General features: G+C 49.3%; 1 protein-coding gene and 1 long non-coding RNA gene across 7 annotated transcripts in view; one reads left to right on the plus strand and one right to left on the minus strand.

The window, feature by feature from the left end:
• LOC137860267 (uncharacterized) overlaps positions 1 to 18,255 on the plus strand; it is a 132,975-nt gene that overhangs the window by 76,422 nt on the left and 38,298 nt on the right. The window lies entirely within an intron of this gene.
• Positions 1,730 to 7,237, minus strand: LOC137860264 (uncharacterized). Its single transcript, XM_068690318.1, has 3 exons — positions 6,692 to 7,237; positions 4,371 to 4,401; positions 1,730 to 3,399 (listed from the first exon to the last, which is right to left on the minus strand). The coding sequence occupies exons 1-3, from the start codon at positions 6,926 to 6,928 to the stop codon at positions 3,032 to 3,034; spliced, it is 636 nt and encodes a 211-aa protein (XP_068546419.1). The 5' UTR covers positions 6,929 to 7,237; the 3' UTR covers positions 1,730 to 3,031.

Raw genomic sequence — 18,255 nt, forward strand, 5'->3', positions numbered from 1 at the left:
TCTGACACTTTGCTACCTGCATCCCACTGGCTTTGGGGAAATTCAAGTCACAAGTGTTCAAGGGGCACCAAAGGTGAGATTTGGCCTTCTGCAGCACTAAGACCTTGTCTGCCCAAAGGGTCTTGCAGCAGCACTTGTTTTTTTTAGGTTAGCAGCTCTGTACTAGCTGGCCATGTTGCTCCTAACCCAATTAAATTTTTATATCATGCTGTAACAAAAAGTATGTGACTTTCATCAACGATGGAGAGAGTAGCATACTGAAGTGTGGTGATGCTAGGTGGCTTGAGGATGTTTATTAAACAGATGAACTGACTCATATCTTGTGATATTTTGTATTCAAGTATTTATTTTTTAAAATCTGGATTATTCCATTTATAGAAGCACATTTTGGTTAGTTCTGAAGACACAGAACTCTGAACTTTGAGGGCCTTTGTGCCTCTGATCCTGCACGGGGCTATGCAGCGTACTAAGCTTCTGGGAAAGCAGAAACTCCCTGAGTCCTGTAAAGAAAAAAAAAGGCATTTTTTCCAGGCTGAAGGCATGTGACTAGTTACTTATGAAGTCAATCTCATGATACATTCATGGTCCTTTAAGTCATACTTCCCGTAGATGAGAAAGCACATTTAATTAAAAGGCATTCATGCTACAGAGAAGTACGCTACTTTTCGGTAACCTGACATCTCAGTGAAAGAGAATGTGGTGGCAAATGATAATTTCCTGGTGGGAAGTGATAATTTCAGTCATCAGAGAAAAAAGTTTATCGTGTAAATGACTTTTTGACACTGTACTGGTTTAATAATCCTGGGAATTTTCAGAGGGGCGGGATTTCCAGTTTGAGGCACTGGGCAAGGCAAGGAGATGTTTACATTGTTGAGGAATCCGAACGCTTTGGTCCCTGGCAGGGTGGGCTGGGGAGGAAGGGTTGGGGCAGTGCTGTTGTTTTCATGACGTTCATGATGCTGGCCCCACTGAATGCGAGTAGCAATGTGTGAGGACCTCTGCATGCTCTTCTTGTCAAAGAAGGACGAGAGAACAGAGATTTCCCCACTCTTTTTGAGGCACAGGGGAAGGACACAAGACTTAACAGTGACACGCTGATGGGAGGGGGATGCTGAGACCATCCTGCAGCTCTGCTGTGAGCAGCCTTCTGATGGGCATGTTGAAAACATCCCATGGAACAAGGAGGCCTCCAGGCAGTATCTTTCAGATGACATTTCTGCATCTGCCTTCTGTTTTTATCCTTGCCTGGGTGTCGGAGCCAGATTTTCTGGCTGGGGTATTGCAGGGTTTGTGATTTTGTTGGTTTGACTTTCAGTGAGGAGTCTTTCACCCCCAGTGGGGGGTTTTTGGACTTGCTTTGTGTCTCACAGAGTAACTGAGGGGGTGTCTTCACATGACAGCTTCTGCCAAATGCTGAAGCCATATTGCTTGCTTCTGCTGCCCGTCACTTTGCCCGCCTTTGTGCCCCTACGTGTGCGGGCTGCCCTGGTACAGACCTCCCCTCCTCCCCGTTCCCCTGGGGCTGAGCCGCAGGCAGCTCCCCTGTGTGCAGGGCTCAGGATCCCATCCGATGCTGCCCTGGGACTGTGCAGCTCAAAATACTCTTACTCCGTGCTCATACCACCAGCCGCTCGGAGCAGAAGGTTCAGTGAAAGTAGATGAAGGGTAGAGAAATGCGTCAGTCAGTTATCTTCTCGGTCCGTATCAAAGAAGCGAGAGGTACTTGCGGTTTGTAAGATTTTTTTATTTTAAACTGAGGGAAATAAACCAAGCAAAGTAAGAACAAGAGTAACATTTTCATCAGTAACAGATTGCACGAAACAAAACATGAGACTGGAGAAATCTCTGTGAAAGGTTGGCGCTTGGTTCTTTAGAATTAAAATACATAGAATATAAAATTGTAAGAGCTACCAGCAGCACTAACTGCCCCAACCCACCCCAAGCACCCGAAGTGATTATTTATTTCCAGTCAGCTTCTCAGTTGCTTTGCTTTCCCGTGCAAATCCATCCATAAGGCTGGGATGCTCTCTGAGGCACGGCAGAGGGGTTCCACACACAAAGGTGGAATTGGCAGGAAAGCAAAGCACCTAGCCCCTGGGAGAGCCCAGGCAAGGGAGAAAAACTACACCATGGGGCAGCTGGATCACCACGTGGCCACAGCAGACTGGTTTTCCAGGAGCACTTTGCCCTTGCTAAGGCTTTGAGGTCTTCCCGTGATGTGCAGGTGATTTGGTGTTCATCCCAGCAAGCGCTGTAGGTAGTCAAGGCCTTGAAGCGAGCAGCGTCTCAGCTCCCCAAGCAGGTGAAGGCCATGCTGCTCCCCTGCTGGCTCATATTTCCCACCTCCCCACTGCAGGACCGGCCTGGTTGGGCATGTGTTGTGCAGCGTGCCACAACTCTGCCTGCCTGGGGCTGTGTTTCCCTTAGGAATTTCCCCTTAGGAAGCTCCAACGTGGTGTTTCCCTTGCCAGTAGCACAGAGAGGGCAAAGCTGCAGGTGGGGTGGAGAAGCTTTCCTTTCATCACAGACTGTCTCTGAACTGCCTCACCCCCCACCCCCCCACCCTATATGCACCATTCATGGGCAGGCTGTGCAGGAATCGTGTAGAATACCTTAGTTTTACATGGCACCTTTCATTAGAAGGGACCCAAGGTACCAACGTCTACCCAGCTCTGAAATGCAACCAGCTGCAAAGCAGAGCTCCTCCCCAGCTCGGAACAGATTGAATATAGTGACTTGTCTTTCCAGGACCTCAGGGGCAACCCTGCAGTGCATCAAAGACTCCTCATCCCAAAAGCATCTTTCTCTCGCACTTTGTGGTGATCAGGTGCCATCCCTTATTACCAAAGTTTGCTATCCCCCCCCTTTTTTTAGTGACTCTGTCACTGCAGGGTACCAGCCTCTTACGGCATGCGCTCGAGCAAACTGAATTTCATACAAAGAGAAATTGCACGCTCTTCATCCATGACGATAAGTGCCCTAAGGTTTCCTGGAGGGTGTAAGGGAGGAGCTGACCCAGAGCAGAACCCTGCTATATTTTATACAAGCCCCAGTATGTGTCATTCCCCATCCTAATAGCTTCAGGACTGATATTTGCCTCGCAGTAGAGTGTATCTCCCTTCTGCAGGTAGAAAGGCCTACCAAAATTTACCATGCCCTTTTCATCCCCCGCCTTTGGTCCGATGGCCTTGTTGAGACTGATGTTTGGCTCTTTGTACAGCTCCACTGAAAAAAGCTCTGTCACGTTCTTTCGGCGGCTGATCTGAGCGTAGATGAAGTAGTTGCCATTCTGCTTGATTATCAGGTGTTTGCGGTTCTGCTGCACCAAGTCATCGCAGTGCTTTAAGTTCCACTCCCAGATCATGGTAGCTTTGTTGGTGGATGTAGAATAGTTCAATACTGAGGAAAACACAGACAAAACAGGAATGGTGATTAATTGTGTTTAAAGACAGCCTTGTTCTGTACGTGCGCATTCTATTACTGTCTCCTGTTGCCACATCTTGTTCCCTAATCCCTTTCTGACATTTTCTGTAGATGATGATGATTGTTATTGTTACTACGGATCTTTTTCAGCTTACTAACTCAGAAGTGCTAGAAACGGGTCTCAATCTGCTGAGAGAAGCTCTGAAGGACCCTGGGGCCATGGGTGGCTTGCAAGGGCTCCCTGCCATTGCAGGTGAGCTGCTCAAAGCACCCTAGAGAAAGGGAACCTTTCTGAGGGCTGGGTCTGAGCTGGTCCCTAAGGAGAGCTACTTCATGGGCAGAACTGCAGGATGATGAGGGTTACAGGAATCTGCTCACTGGCTGGAACACACGGCCAGGTTTGACTGGGCATAGCACAAGGTGCATGTTTCTGCAGTACTTCATGCAGCAGGCTCTCGATGCAGGGTGGATCCAATAGCAGGTAACGGGGATACCCAGCCCCAGTGGCACCTGCAGCCACTGCCTCTGTCTGGGGAAGCCTTTCTGGTTAGATTAATGCCTGCCAAAGTGTTTCACCGATTTGATGAAATCTCCCTGAGGCTCTGTGCTGGTACACGGGCTGTTTCTGTAGAACTGCCCTTGCTTGAGCCTGACTACCGGCACCGGGTAGCAACACGTCTGACCCTGTGACACTGATTTTAAGGGCTGATTCTGGCAGGGTTGACAGGGTTGCTGGCTGGCAGCCCTAGGTGCAGAGCTGAGGATATCTGTTTGTCATGGCCAGAGTGTCCTATGGGCTCTGTACTTCTGTGGTCAGAATTTACACCTTCCTGTGGAGCAGGTGAGAGCAGGCATAGGGACTGTGAGATGATACTGAGAGACAGTTATCTTTGTCCCAGCAAAAGTCTGACAAAACCAGAAAGCAGCTCTGTTATCTCCATACTTACAAAATCCGTGTGCCCAGCATGTCTCTGGTGGCTGTGGAAAGAAGCAAGGCTTGGTCAGTGTTTTCTGCTGAGACTTTTCCATCTGTCAGTGAGCAGCATTAGCATCTCAAGTGCACAGAAGCAGTCCCCAGAAAGGGAAATAACATTTTAATCTGTAATTACAGTCACTGCTGTCAAATGCAAACAATGGTTTGTTATGAAAAATAGAGTTGTTCTCTGACAAAATTTTAAGTGTTTAAAAAAGATCAGCCTTCTTCATATCCACTTTGGTGGTATTTTAACAAAATAAAGAAGACAACCAGTGCCTGGAGGAGGTCTGCACGTGTCTCAAGAGCCAGGACTTTCATTTCATGCCTGGACTCAGCTCTCACAAATGGTATTGCTGCAGATATGGACTCAAAGCCATATGCGTGGGGAGCTTTACAACGTTGTGCTAATTCACTCTCATAAAAACCATGAATCATTCCTTATTGTGCATTGCAACTTGAAATCATTTATTCCAGAATTGGTGCTTTGGCGGGCCAGCCTATGCTGTAGTGCAGACGCTGCTTTCCCACTGTGCTCGGGGAGCAGCGGAGGCATGCTGACATCAAACTCCTTGCAAGGGCTCCGTTGCCTTGGAGTGCCCCGAGGGCTTCGTTGCAAGGAGAAAGAGGGAAACACACAGCTGAAGCGATGCCATTGAGAGTGTACCTATGTGCAGGATGGGGAGGACAGCTGCTGACTTTAAGCCTACCTCTCTTTAACTGCTACACCATGCTTAGCTCAGGGTGACAGGCACAGGACTTTCTGGTCCCCTAGCCAGGGCAGCTTTCCGATGCCCTTCCAGCCCAGGGAAGGAGGTGGCTCTGTGGGAGCACACGTGGTAAACTGACAGGAGTGAAAGATTTCAGTACATTCCTGTGACTCATGGCTCGGTGTTTGCTTATGAAGGTTATGCTCTTCCCAGAGAGCAGTTTTGGAATTTTGTTTGCTGTCTGGTCAGGGACCCAAAAGAGCAGACTTGAGGTCAAGTTACAGGCGTAGGCACCCAATTGCCTCTCGCATCTTGCAGGCTGCGAGCTCTGAAATGTTTATGCTCCCTGCTGAAACAGGACCTCCTCTACTCCTTAAGAGGTTGCTGTCCTGCGTGCTGGGGAGGGTATCGTTTCCTTGCAGGGAAAAGCTTTTGATCCTTGCTCCTCTCTCTCTCTCTCCAATGAACATAAACCGATGGGATTAAGGACAGTTCTTTCACTTGCTAAAGGAACTGTCTTTCTGCAAGATCATATAAAGCAGGGTGTGAGAGGGCTGTGGGAAATGCTGTGTGTGTCTGGGTGCTCATTGCCATCAGAAGGATGCAGTTGTGACTGCAGGTCATGAACCTGCTACTCACAGCTCTGAAATAGATAGGGAAGGCTGTAGGAGGGAAGCTAAAAGTACCCAAACATTTTTTTTCTTTTTTTTCTTTTTTTTTTTAAATTGTCTGCTAGATAGTGCTGTAAGGTGCAGAGCAGATTTCTCTCTTATGGAAATTGAGCAGATTTCATATTTTATAAAAGCAATCAGTGCTTTGCAGAGTCAGTTCTCTGAAGGGTCCCTGGAGTCATTGTATCCCAAGGTTAGATGATTCTCAAGACCATGAGAACAAGCCATCCTGCCTCCTAACAGAAGGGGACTTTTTCCTTGCCCATTTTCTCCCCGGGACTGAAATTGGAGGGAGCTACATCACAGTGGGATATTAAATACAAGCCTTGGATATTCCCAGAAACTAATTCAGTTTGGAAAGCAGCAAGTAAAAAGCTGGACTTCAGCACTCTAATGACTTGGCTCTCCCTTTTTTTTTTTTTTTTTTTTTTTTTTTGTTACAGCACATGCAGATAGAGAAAAGGGAAAAACAAAACAAAACAAAAAATGAAATTAGCTAATGAAATCCAGAAGACAACATGATAAGACTCTATTAGCACTTGGCAAAGTAGAGTGAAAAGGCTTTGTGCCTGGTCAAAGACCAAGACTCCTCAGCCTCTTGTCCTGACAGAGCATCATCAGTCCACATCATATTAGGAAAGCATACATCATTGATGCAGGAGAGGACATAAAAGAGAATGAAATAAAAACTTGGGTTTTTGAAGCTTATGGAAATAGAAGCAAAATGCTGAAGATGATTTCCCAAGGAACTGGGTCAAATGTTATCAGATACAACTTGGAAAGCAAAAGAGTTAGCAGTCTCCAAGAGAGAAAGAATGACTAGTTTACAGTTAGATGATGTTATAAACACAGCAGTATTAACCATTAGGAGTATATGCATGTTGTATAGTCCAGAGTCAGGAATTTATCCTTACCTGTTTATGAAGGAGCAAACAGGTGACTACTGAGAGCGCAATCAAACCAAATATTGAAGTATATAAAGCCACTTTGCAACACGGACATCTCCTTTGCTGTGGAATATTTCCATTCTCCAGCAAGTTTGGTGCTTCCATGATGCTTATCTTCGGACAGCCAGAGACAAGGATGCAAACAGCACCAAGGTCAGAAAAGGCACTGACAGAATTCCTGATCTCATTACCAGGACGGAGCATGGAGACAGTTTTATGCTGGAGGTTTCCCCATGCTAATAAAGCTGAGAGGAGGAGCCATGGTGTGTTTCATCACTAATCCGGGACTAAGAGGCAATGAGTGAGTGTTTCCTCATGAAACTGAGGCGCAGAGGACTTTCATTTGGCTCCCAGCCCAAAATGACCAAAATGAAACTCCGGTAATAAGCTGTAAGGGTTCCAAAATGCACATCAGACTTTTGTGCGAGTCAAGTTTACAAACTTTTCAGCAAGCATAAACTGAAGGGATGAGGTGCCAAGATGGCTACATGCAATCTGCTCCCGTCTCTGGAGGTACTGGTGCTTTGCGGGGCTGAGAAGCTGGCACCAGACTAAACCCGTTTCTCATTTTGACACCACAGATCTGAGCAGCGATGACGGAAGGGCATTTCTGCAGTTCCCTGAGGACATGATTCATGCGGTAAAAGTGAAACTACACACACTTAAACACATGACTGCAAGCGAGCAGTACTGTGGAGCCACAAGTATGGTCTCGGTGGCAAGTGGAAACGCTTGCATGCAAACAACAGCTTTGACTTCCAAACTAATGAATTGAGCAGAAGGGCAGAGTACGAAAATAGTCCACATTTTTCAAATTTCTTCCACATTGCAGTTTGAAATGAGCTGGCTGATTTTCAGAGTCTTCCTAAAATGATTGATTTAACTGTCAACATTGGAAGTAGTTTATATTTTTACACTGTACATAATCTTTTGACTTTTCTTCTGATATGAATGTGTTCTTCATTGATGTTTATTTAAAAAATAACTTGGATACCCAAGGAGCTGTCACTTAGAGATCTGTGACAGCTGTGCTGCACTCACTAATTCTGCAATGGATGGAGTGCATAGAAAATGAACTTCATGCACTTCAGCATTCTGCTCTTCCCAGTCCTCATTCCAACCTGCAGAGGAGCCTCCACTTGAGGAATGGGGAAGCTTGCTTGTGCCACATCCAGGCAGCCGCTGGGACAGTGCCAGCTGTTGCCTCTCTTCAGGACATCTCCATCGCCAGCCCAAGCACCCCGGCTCTTCTGGATTGCAGCCCAACTCGGACTTTCTCAGAGGAAAGGTGCCAGGGAGCTACTCAGAGCAAAGCCCAATGTGGAAGGGCAGCAGTGGAGGCAGCAGCAAGATGTGTGCTTGCAGCTGGACGTTGCAGGGTCGTTTGCCATCAGGGCACACTCTGGGACAGCTTCAGGGCAAGGCGTGGGCATGCCTTTGAGGAAAACCCCAGAAAGCCTCAATGTGATTTTCCTGTGGCCCACCACCCCCAGATGGTACATATTTTCTGCCTGTCTTGGTGGTGACTCCACATGGCTGACGTCAAGGAAATAGGGTACTTTCCACAAACTCCTAAAAAAGGCAATTAAGGACTTGGCGTGTATGGGGAGAACCATTAACCTCTACCCTGTGTGTATTTTTCCGTTCCCAACCCTGCAGTGATACAAGGGAAGAGCAATGGCTCTCTTTGCACCAGCTCCCTTCTTCAAAGAAATGGTTCATTGAAGCCATGCCTGCCAGAGCCATGGAGGATCCAGCTACTCCTCTGGGAGCATGCAGAATCATGCAGTCACCCCGAAAGGCAGCAGCACCAGGATGACAAATACACACCACCAGCACTGCAGGGCTGGTTTAGGAACCCCATTTTGGCCCCAAAACAACATTGACCTGTGACTCTGACCCTGCAGCAGCAGGCATTAAGCTTGCCACTCCTGGCTTTGACCAGATAAAAAGCCCTGAACAATCAATTTTAAAGCATGCAAATGAGACTTCCTGTGACATGCCATATACTATGTAGGCAGCGAGGGTCTGAAAAGGTGTACATTAAACACAACAAAACTAGAAAGTGGCCCAAGACAGGAAAAGAAGATCTACCAACAACAATTTGAGCAACATTTTTTTTTTTTAATCCTGTAGAATAACCCTACTTTTTGTTTGCATGTTTGTTTTTTTGCTTTGCTACCTGAGATAGAGCCCAGGGGCAGAAAATTGTCAGTCTTAGCACCCAGAATTTGCTGGTTACTTAGAGAAAAGGGTGTTAAAATGGAAAGGATCAGCTTCAAGAAGGGGCTGGAGCTGGGTCCGGACATCGAACAGGCATTTCACTCAGTGGAGGTGGAGTCCAGCTCGTGTTATATTTGCATGAATTACATACTGAGCATGCATACGGTGGCTTGTGTGTTCACAGTTAAGTAGAAGCGCTGAAGGGGCTGTAAATCCTTCCTGCCATCACGCTATCTGTAAATGCATTGCCTGCTGCGTGGCGGTGCTGCAGTTCCGTGCCGGGATCCGTGATGCTGCGGGGCCGGGGGAGCCTGGGCAGGCACTGGCAAGCGAGGACATTTTGTTCTGCAGTTCCCTGCAGCCTCAGCCTGGCCTGGGTGTGGTGACAGGACTGTTTAAATTAAGGTGTTCTATTTATTTTTGGAGAATATTTATGGCTGAGTCTCAACTGCGTTTCCTCTGTAGATCCCCACGGTTTTTGTTTCGGCCAGTGTTTAGCTATATTGCCCCCGGTTAAGAAACAAACTCAGCCTAAAGCCAGCAGTGCAGAGGATATGTTTCTTCCTTATTTCCCATCACTTCTCAAAAGTAGCCCTGGGTCTCGGAATAGGAATGCAACGGGTGTATTTACTGACAGGGTGCCCACTGTATGCTGGTCTGGTCCTTCCTTTTCTTTCCTTTCTCTGTCCTAACAGCTTGTTAGGATGGGATGGAAACAAGTTCACTGTACAAACAGCCATGATTCATACAACGAAACAAGACGCGATTCCTGCCTGCCTTTCCTCCCTTGCACCCTTTCCCTGATTGGAAATGCACGAAGCTCAACCCTGGCATTTAAATTGTTTTGGAATTTGTGGGTGCAGGAATTTGACTCTTTGTAAGCTTTTTAATACAAACTATCTGTCAAGGTGATTAAAGCGCAACTAGTTAGCTTTAGATTAATTAATTTCTAAGCAGGAATTTCACAGCTGCTCTGCAGTCCTAACCTCACTTCCTCTGCCTAAGTACAGGCCCCGGGGCCGTGCTAATTTCTTGGGCCAGGTGCAGAGCAGGACTTGCAGACTTACCGCCCTGTGTTTAGACACGAGCTTTCCGTAAACCAGCTCGACACCAGATGACGATCACGATCACGGTTTGAGTGTTTGTCCAAGCTCCTCTCACTCAAACGCTGGGCTGTGCTTTCCAGCTCAGTCCTGGGGAGATGCTTTCTAAAGCCTCAGCAGTCACAAACCATGCAGTTTCTATCACCACGTGTGTCACCACCCAGCGTACCTATGCAGTTTGCTTAGCCCCAGGGTAAGTTTTCTGAGTCCTGACTGACTTGTTTTCAATGGCAGGATAAGTTGCCCCATCTTTACCATCTGGTGCAGCCTCTCTTTATGGGTGCTTGCGGGAAGGCTGGCACGTTTCCAGATGCCACGTCTTTCCAAGGATGTGAGAGAACCTTTCACCAGGCTGCAGGAGGCTGTGCACCCCAGGGGCTCAATGGGAAGCTTCAGACCCAGGCCACGTGTTCACAGCTGCTTGGAAATCCAGCCCAGCTGGCTGCGAGCAGATGCTCCGATAGGGGGGCTGGGGGTGACGAGCTGACAAGCAGCACTTTTTGCTCCAGGGCCAGCCAAATGCCTGGGCTGGTTTTACGAGCACAGAGACAGTTAATAGAAAAGCCTCGAGCATGTCATACTACAGGCTTTCTCAAGACCCAGTTCTTTGCCAAGACAAGTTTTTAACTGAGCAAATTCTCCCTCCCTAGATACTCCCAGTTGTCTCCCTATGTCACAGCCACCTCCCAGGTGAGTGGGCCAGTCCTCTGGTTTTGCCTCACACTTTCATCAAAGCAGTGGTGCGCCTGATGCTCACTGTGCTGAGCCTGCCAAGGATGACGATGACAGCATGGGGACTCCTCCGGGGCCTGGGAGGAGCCCCAGCACAACTGGAGGCTGTGCCAAATTTGTGATGTTCTTACCTATTCTCTCTCTGTGTTAAATTTTTGTCTTGGGTGCTGTCTGCCTTCAGTTTCTGTCCATTACGTTTCATTTGGCCAATGGCTGCAAGGCTGGCGAGCGGTACGATTGATTGTTGACAGCAGCAGTAACTGATTGCAGCGGTGAGTGAAGCAATGGCTGTATAATTAATGGAGTCTTAGATGGAAAATTGTCCTTTGCATGGTTGGTGCTGTGACTGGAGCTGTAATCCAGCTAAGCCAGCAGCTCCTGCAGGAAAGCTGGAGACACCCCAGTACCATCAGGTAACTGGGAGCATGCCCTTCTCCCAGCAGACCCGTTGGAACAAGAGGGCTGGTAAAAGGGGCTGAGTCCAATTACAACCTTACACCCCCAGTAGCCTCTCATAACTCCGAGGAATGGATGTTGTGTCTGTGGAAATGCATCAGGACATTTTCATTGCACAACAGAGGCTTCTGGTTCTGGTTTAAAAAGAGGCTGTGACTCCGTGTTCCCATCCGGAGCCTTTGGGCCGAGACCAAAGGGTGTTTCTTCCGATGCACAGTACCGGCACTGCTCTCACATCTTCCCACGGAGCTGCAGTGGGTCTGAGGCTGCAGGCATGTCCCCTCCAGCAGCAGGGCTGGCTGGGCTTTGGCCAGCTCCCCGGCCACTGGCCTCACCGCCTGCCAGTGCCACATGGTGTAGTGTGTGCCTGTGTGCCCCAACCAGAGCCTGGGCTATTCCTCAGTCCTTCTGCACAAGGACTAGAGCAGAGCCTGTCGTGGTTTAACCCGGCCGGCAGCTAAACACCACGCAGCCGTTCGCTCACCCTCCCCCCTCCTTCTCTGGGACGGGGGAGAGAAATGGAAAGTGAAGCCCATGAGTTGAGATAAAGACAGTTTAATGAGACAGGAAAATAATAATAACAAAAATAATAATAACAATAATAATAATAATACAATGGTGATAATAGGTAAGTAATAATAGTATGTACAAACAAGTGATGCACAATGCAATTGCTCACCACCCGCTGACCGATGCCCAGCCTCACCCCGAGCAGCCCGGCCCCCTCCCCCGGCTAACCACCCCTATATATTGTTTAGCATGACGTCAGATGGTATGGAATACCCCTTTGGCTAGTTTGGGTCACCTGTCCTGGGTCTGTCCCCTCCCAGCTCTTACTGCACCCCCAGCCTGCCTGTTGGCAGGACAGAGCAAAAGGCTGAGATGTCCTTGGCTTGGTATAAGCACTGCTCTGCAACAATTAAAGCATCGGGGTGTTATCAGCACTCTTCTCATCCTAAGCCAAAACACAGTATTCCACCAGCTACTAGGAAGAAAATTAATTCTGTTCTAACTGAAACCAAGACAGAGCCTTACACTTAGGTCTTCCAGTGGTTGATCTCATGACTAACCACTAGGCCACTTTTCACTGGTCCAAAATAAATATCTGCTCTTCTCCTTTCCTCCACAGTTGTTGCTGAGGAGTAGGAATCCTCGGCCAAACCCAGCTTTCTTCCTCTCCAGAGGGCTCCCTTCTGTACTCTCTCCTTCCACCTGCAGACAGCTGAATGTATCACAAAATATGCGATGTGCGCAGTGTACCCAGAAGGTGGAAAAGGGAGAGGGGAGAGAATTGTGGGTGGCCTTAGACAAACTGCTTTTATCTGCAGCTGGGAAGAAGCCGTTGCAGTCTCCCAGCTTCAAGCATTTCGCCTATCCCCTGTTTTCACTCTCCACGTTAGTTTTCTTTGCTGATGCCAGGAATGAGCACGAGGCAGGGCTGCACTTCTGGGCTGACCCCTCTGCTCCTACCCCAGACATTCTCTCATAGCCTCCTTCACTTTCCATCTCCACAGTGTCACCTCAGAGTTAATGCTCACTTCCTCTTTGTCTTCCTTAATCAGCAGCCATGTAGGATGGTGTTGTCATATGTAAACACCACAAGTGACGCATTCCTCTACCCTCTTCTTCCTTTCCATGTGCCATCTTTCCTCTGCCTTCCCTTACAAATGTTTTTCCATTTTGTATTTTCCATCTGTGAGTATTTTAGCATTGCAAAAGCCAGATCTGCCACCGGGGCAACCACTGGTGGACATCAGTGGTGTCCCTTGATGCAGCTGACAGGGCTACCGCAATAAACTCGGGTGAGGCACAGGCAGCCCCTTTCCATGGCATTTCCCAGCAGGGCTCTCACCATGTCCATGAGGTGAAAAAGTCCATGGTCTCTGTTATGTGTGCAGCCAGATCTGTGTGCCAGCTTCAGGAATTTTTGGACTCGTGGTGGTGTATGAATTGCTTTAGAAAGAATCGTGCTGTACGCAGGGCCGTGGTCAGCTGGATTCCTGTGCTCCTTGGGCTTACTCATATGGTTCTTGGTTTCTGCATAGGTGCTTTTGAATGTTGTGGTTGACAACTTAGAAGCTTATCTGAAAATTAGACCTGCTCTTGATATCTTTGACAAATTTTAAAGAGTACGGTAGGACTAATCTGAGGAATACTACAAATCTTAGCTGTGGTGTGCCTTTTCTAGAATCTTTTCTTCCCCTGTAAGTTCAGCTCAAACCCGTAATTTTCAGGAATGCGATGCTGTTGTGCGTTGTGTGCTGTGGCAGACTGGAAACCCTTCAGCTAGGAGACTCTTCTCATTAGCATCTGGTCTGCAAAGCCTTCCTCCAGGCTGGCAGCCTTTTGCTTTCACCTTTCCTCACCTCACCAGCTTGGTCTGATGCTCCCTGTCGAGAGCAGCGGTGGCAGTGGCTGTGCAGGAGTGACGTGAGAGCTTTCGGAGACACTTGGCAGGGACTCACAGCTCTCAGTGAGAGAAGTGTGCTATCTGGGAGCTCAGCAGTATCCACAAATAGCCTCTGGCAGCAAGATAAAAGATGTGCTTTAGGAAGAGGAGGAGAGAGTTGGGCCTGTAACTGACAAATTTCCGTTCAAATGAAAAATGGAAAAGTGGTGGCCCCACTTTATGCTCACTCTGTTCTTCTTTCCTGTGAAGAAGTATGTGTCAAACACGATCTGTTGGTGGAGTTATATTTAGCCACTTTCTTTTCCTTGTTCTCTAGTTAGCTCTTTTCTTTCCTTCAGGGGCAATGCCTGTAAACTTCAAGCGGAAAAGTAGCCAAGCTGCAAGCTGTCAGCAGCTGTAAGAGGCAGGCTTCTCACCAAAGAAAGTAGCACCAAGACAGTGGCAGCACTGTGTGGTTTGGATGCTGTTACACTGCAACAAGGCTCAACTGTCATAAAGGACCTGATGAAAGAGAGCAAGGCACAGAGAAACCACAGAGCAGTATTAATTATCTCTGAACACGCTTCAGGGCGTGCCAGCGGTTAGAAGTGGGCTGGGGCTGGCAGTCCAAGCGCGGCGATGCGCCGCACAGGAAGCCCTGCTTCAGGCCCTTGGATGTGCTTGCCCAGAGCTGGGGGTGTCTGGGCCATCGGCGCTGATTGAGGAGGCTTGGGGGAGGTCATAGTTTGGGTTTCCTGCTGCAACACTCCCTCAGCCCGAGTCCTTCAGTCAAAGCAAAACACACACAGGACTGCTGGCAGGGAGATACTGCTGCATCTGGAAACCTGCAGTGAAGCGGTGATTTGCCTAGTCCAAAAAGCTATAAAAGAGTCCTCCCCAATTTCTTGGCCACAGCCACCTGGCTGGGAACAGGCAGCACAGCTTCAGCCCACTCTGCATCCTCTGGCTGTAGGAGAGCTGCAGTGTGGGAGCACGAGTGTTAGCAGGAACAGCATGAAAGGGACGGGTGGAGAAGTTCTGACTGTGGCACTTGCTCTTCTAAAGAGCCCGAAGAGGGAAGTGGCTGGGCTTTCGTCTGCATTCTCCTCATGCAGTGAATACCAGGGGCCTTGGTTTAACTAGAATATCATTGTGCTTCTGCACTGTCCTTGGAAAGTCTGTTTGACTCAATTCTTTTGCAGACAGGTGGGTGAGTTAGTTTTGAAAGTTTCTGGTGCTGGTTCACTCCTTCAGCAAGACCCCTGAGGAGATCCTCTGCCCCCCTCCTCATCCCATGCAGGAGCAGGAGTACTTGCACGGCACACGAAAGGTGTTCAGATCACTGTTCCTAAAGACCCCAAAGAGGCCCTCTCTTCCAGGGCTGCAGATGTCATTAAAAATGAGGAGTTTCTCCTCGGTCTCCCATGGGCTCACAGATTAAGCAGATAATCTCTTTCATGTGGGCACAGAGAACAGGTCAGTTCTTTCTCTTGGCATCAGACATTTACAGACAAGCAATCTGTCCAGAGGACACAAGGACTCCTAGGAGATTTTTTCTACACCCCCAAATACCCCAGTTTTCCTGGGGATTTCGTGTGACTGATTCATGCCCTTCCTGGAAAGACAACATTTGGGATTGGACCTTGCAAGTGTAGCTCCTGGAGCAGAGCAGAACAGGCAGGTAAACTCGGGTCTTCAAGCCTCAGTTCAGCTCTCATGGACAACAAGATGCCTGACTTTTCCAGTAAGTCTCATCTCCAGCCTGGTCCCAGCACACTGTACCTCCCAGGTGCTCTTCTGCCAGACTGTTCCTCGCTGTATTTCTATAGCAGATCATTCCTGCTTAGGCAAAGGATAAACCTGCCTGCTATCCTTTCTGAATGGCAACTCATTATTTTAAATCTTCCCTCCAGACTGTTTGAACGCTACCCCTGCCCTTCAGTAACACTCCTGCTTTTGTGTCCAGGCTTGAGAGCCTGTGTTTGCTCTTCTATACCTGCCCCTCGCATAGTACAGTGATGTGAATCAAGCATGGGGTCTCACTGTACAAAAGGGTTCATCTTGGCCCCAGTGGGCATTTAACCTAGGTTGCATCAGCTCGGTCCATATCCACTGCTGGAGCTGCTGGGGTTTCTGTTAGCAGAGTGGTCAGGGCATTAATTTGGATGGGTTTATTTCAGTTACAGCCACCCCATTTCTTTTGGCTTCTCTCTTTAACATGCTGTCTGTGTGACAGCAGAACTTGGCTCTTCTGTGCGAAATTGAGACACTCCTTGCGTGGGCCGAGCATGGAGCAATGGGCCTTCTAGCAATGTGGGAGGTTGTATAGAGAAGGCTAGGACATGGTTCTCATGTGAAATCACAGGGCACTTGGGCATGCTGCAGGGTGTGTGGAGTCATTCCCAGGGACAGTGCTGCACCCTGAGCACACAGCAGCAAGGAGCCAAGGGAGAGGAGCAAGGGAAAAAGAGCAGTTGTTATCTCATTCAGCTCTTTCACTTTCCTTCCACACTGCTTAAAGAAAGTGAAGTGCTGTTTGTTTACTCATCCATCCTACTCCTTCTCTGGCAGAGATCCCAGCTCACTGAAATGCGAAAGAAGAAATCCTACTGAGAGCAGTGACACACTGGTGTGATGCTTCCCAGCCCAGGGCTGGCAGGCTTACATCACCCGCCCCCAGCCACTGAAATCCTCCTCCTCCTAATCCTTCAGAAAGCCTTACAAAGCAGCACCACGTGTTGCATCAGCATCTGGCAGCTTGCCTCCCTCCGTTTCTGCCCTCAGCAGTGAAATGAAACTATGGCCCTGCTGCTGCAGCTTGCCCAGCTCGGAGCCACGTGCCTACTCTGGGACAGCCAGCCGAGAGACCTGGCTCTGAAAACCTCATTGCTCGGTGGTGGAAGTGTGCTACAAGGCACCAGCCCCTTGGGGCGAGTGGCCTGGTGGGCGATGCAGTTCCTGCCTTCCTCAGTAGCTCCCCGTGGGCAGAGCTGAGCTGCTCGGTGACATCCTGAGCCCTGTGCTATCTGACCTGCCCTTACTCCCCACTGCCATTGCACAAGGGATGCCTGTGCTGATTGTATTCTCATAGCTTAGCGCGTGGATGTTGTTTGAAAGTTCCCCCCTGCTGACTTCCTCCACATTGCATCATCAGGCACTGATTTGATTTCCTCCGTGCATTTGAAGAACAGCCGCTTTACCAGCAAAGTCAGCATCGGGAAACGCTGGAGCCAGGGCTGTGCAAGCTGCCTGAACGCCCTCCCGTACCCTGCCTTGCGCAAACCCCAGGGTCACATGCATGTTGCAAGAGGGGATTTCCTCCTCTAGTGCTGCTGCGGAGGCGGCAGGCATTGGTGCACTGTGCGGCCCAGGGCAGCATCGTGGTCTGGGTGCTCTGGCCACCTTTGACCAGATCTTTTCCCAAAGTATTTACCTTTCTGTTCAGCCTTGTGTAATGGTGGACAAGCCATGTAGGCTCCAAGATCCTTACAGTCCTGCCCTACTTGCCAGCGCTGTGGTGTCTTGTGCTTCTTTGGGTTGAGCAGTTTGTGAGGGATTTCTGCCGTGTGAATCTGCTGTTTTCTGAGCCTATCCACCCAGCTGTGACAATTCCCCTGGTTATTTACCTAGTGTATGGAGAACAAAAATGCAGAGTCCTTGTTTTCCGTTTAAACCTGATGTCTGTCCATTTAATGGGATGCTCACCACCTCCCAAGCTAGTTTTGTATGGAGCAGCGAGTGTGGCTCCCAGCTCGCCCTCCCACCCCTTACAGCTCTGTGGGTCCATGCAGAGTCCCACAGCTGCAGGGCTCTCTGCCCATCCCAGGGCCATGCAGCTCAGGGTACCCCCTCTGAGCATCCGTGATCCATGGCCAGAAGCAGGAACATGGTGGGGACTGCAGGCGTGCAGGCCCCGGTGGTGGAGTACCCATGGCGAAATTGAATACTGTGGCTGAGAGACAAATCTTCGGAGGAAGGAGTTGCCAAACCCCTACGCTACTACAGAGGGATATCCCAGTGCAATGTCTTTTGGAGTTCACAGCGTTACGCCACTTAGAAAAGCAAAAAGAATCTCCCCTGCAGCTTGTGGACAGCAAGCCAGATTGTAAATGCCTGTCACAGTAGTGGCCACGCTGTGCTGCAGCCCAGGAGACCACAGGCTTGGGCGAGCACGTGCCGAGTGCCTGTCACTGCTCCTGGGGGACAGGGCACGCTCATGCACGGCCAGCTGCTGAGCCACCGTGCCCTGCCCTCGCGGCCAGTGGGGCAGCCTCTGCTGCCTGGAGCTGTTTCTCTTTGGCAGGTCATGAACCTGCTGCGCTGCTAGAAACCCTGTGGCTCCGTGTCAAGGCTCCTCTGCAGGAGTCTCCTTCCTGTGTTTACTCAGCAAATGGTTTCTGGGCTCTGTCCAGGGGAAGGGTGGAAAAGCCACAAAGGAAAGCGGACTGGGGAACAGCATCCCACACCCAAGGCAATTCCCTGTCCTTTCGTGCTGGGGCTGCTGGACTTGCCAAGAAGGCAGGGACGCAATGGCCAGGCACGGTCCTGGGGCTCAGCCAAGGGCTGCTTCTGCCCCATCAATGCAACTGAGCTGGGTGGCTGCCTACCATCTCCGCTCAATTGCTTTT

This window comes from Anas acuta, chromosome 8 (assembly GCF_963932015.1).
Source record: "Anas acuta chromosome 8, bAnaAcu1.1, whole genome shotgun sequence".
In the NCBI taxonomy this organism is placed as follows: domain Eukaryota; kingdom Metazoa; phylum Chordata; class Aves; order Anseriformes; family Anatidae; genus Anas; species Anas acuta.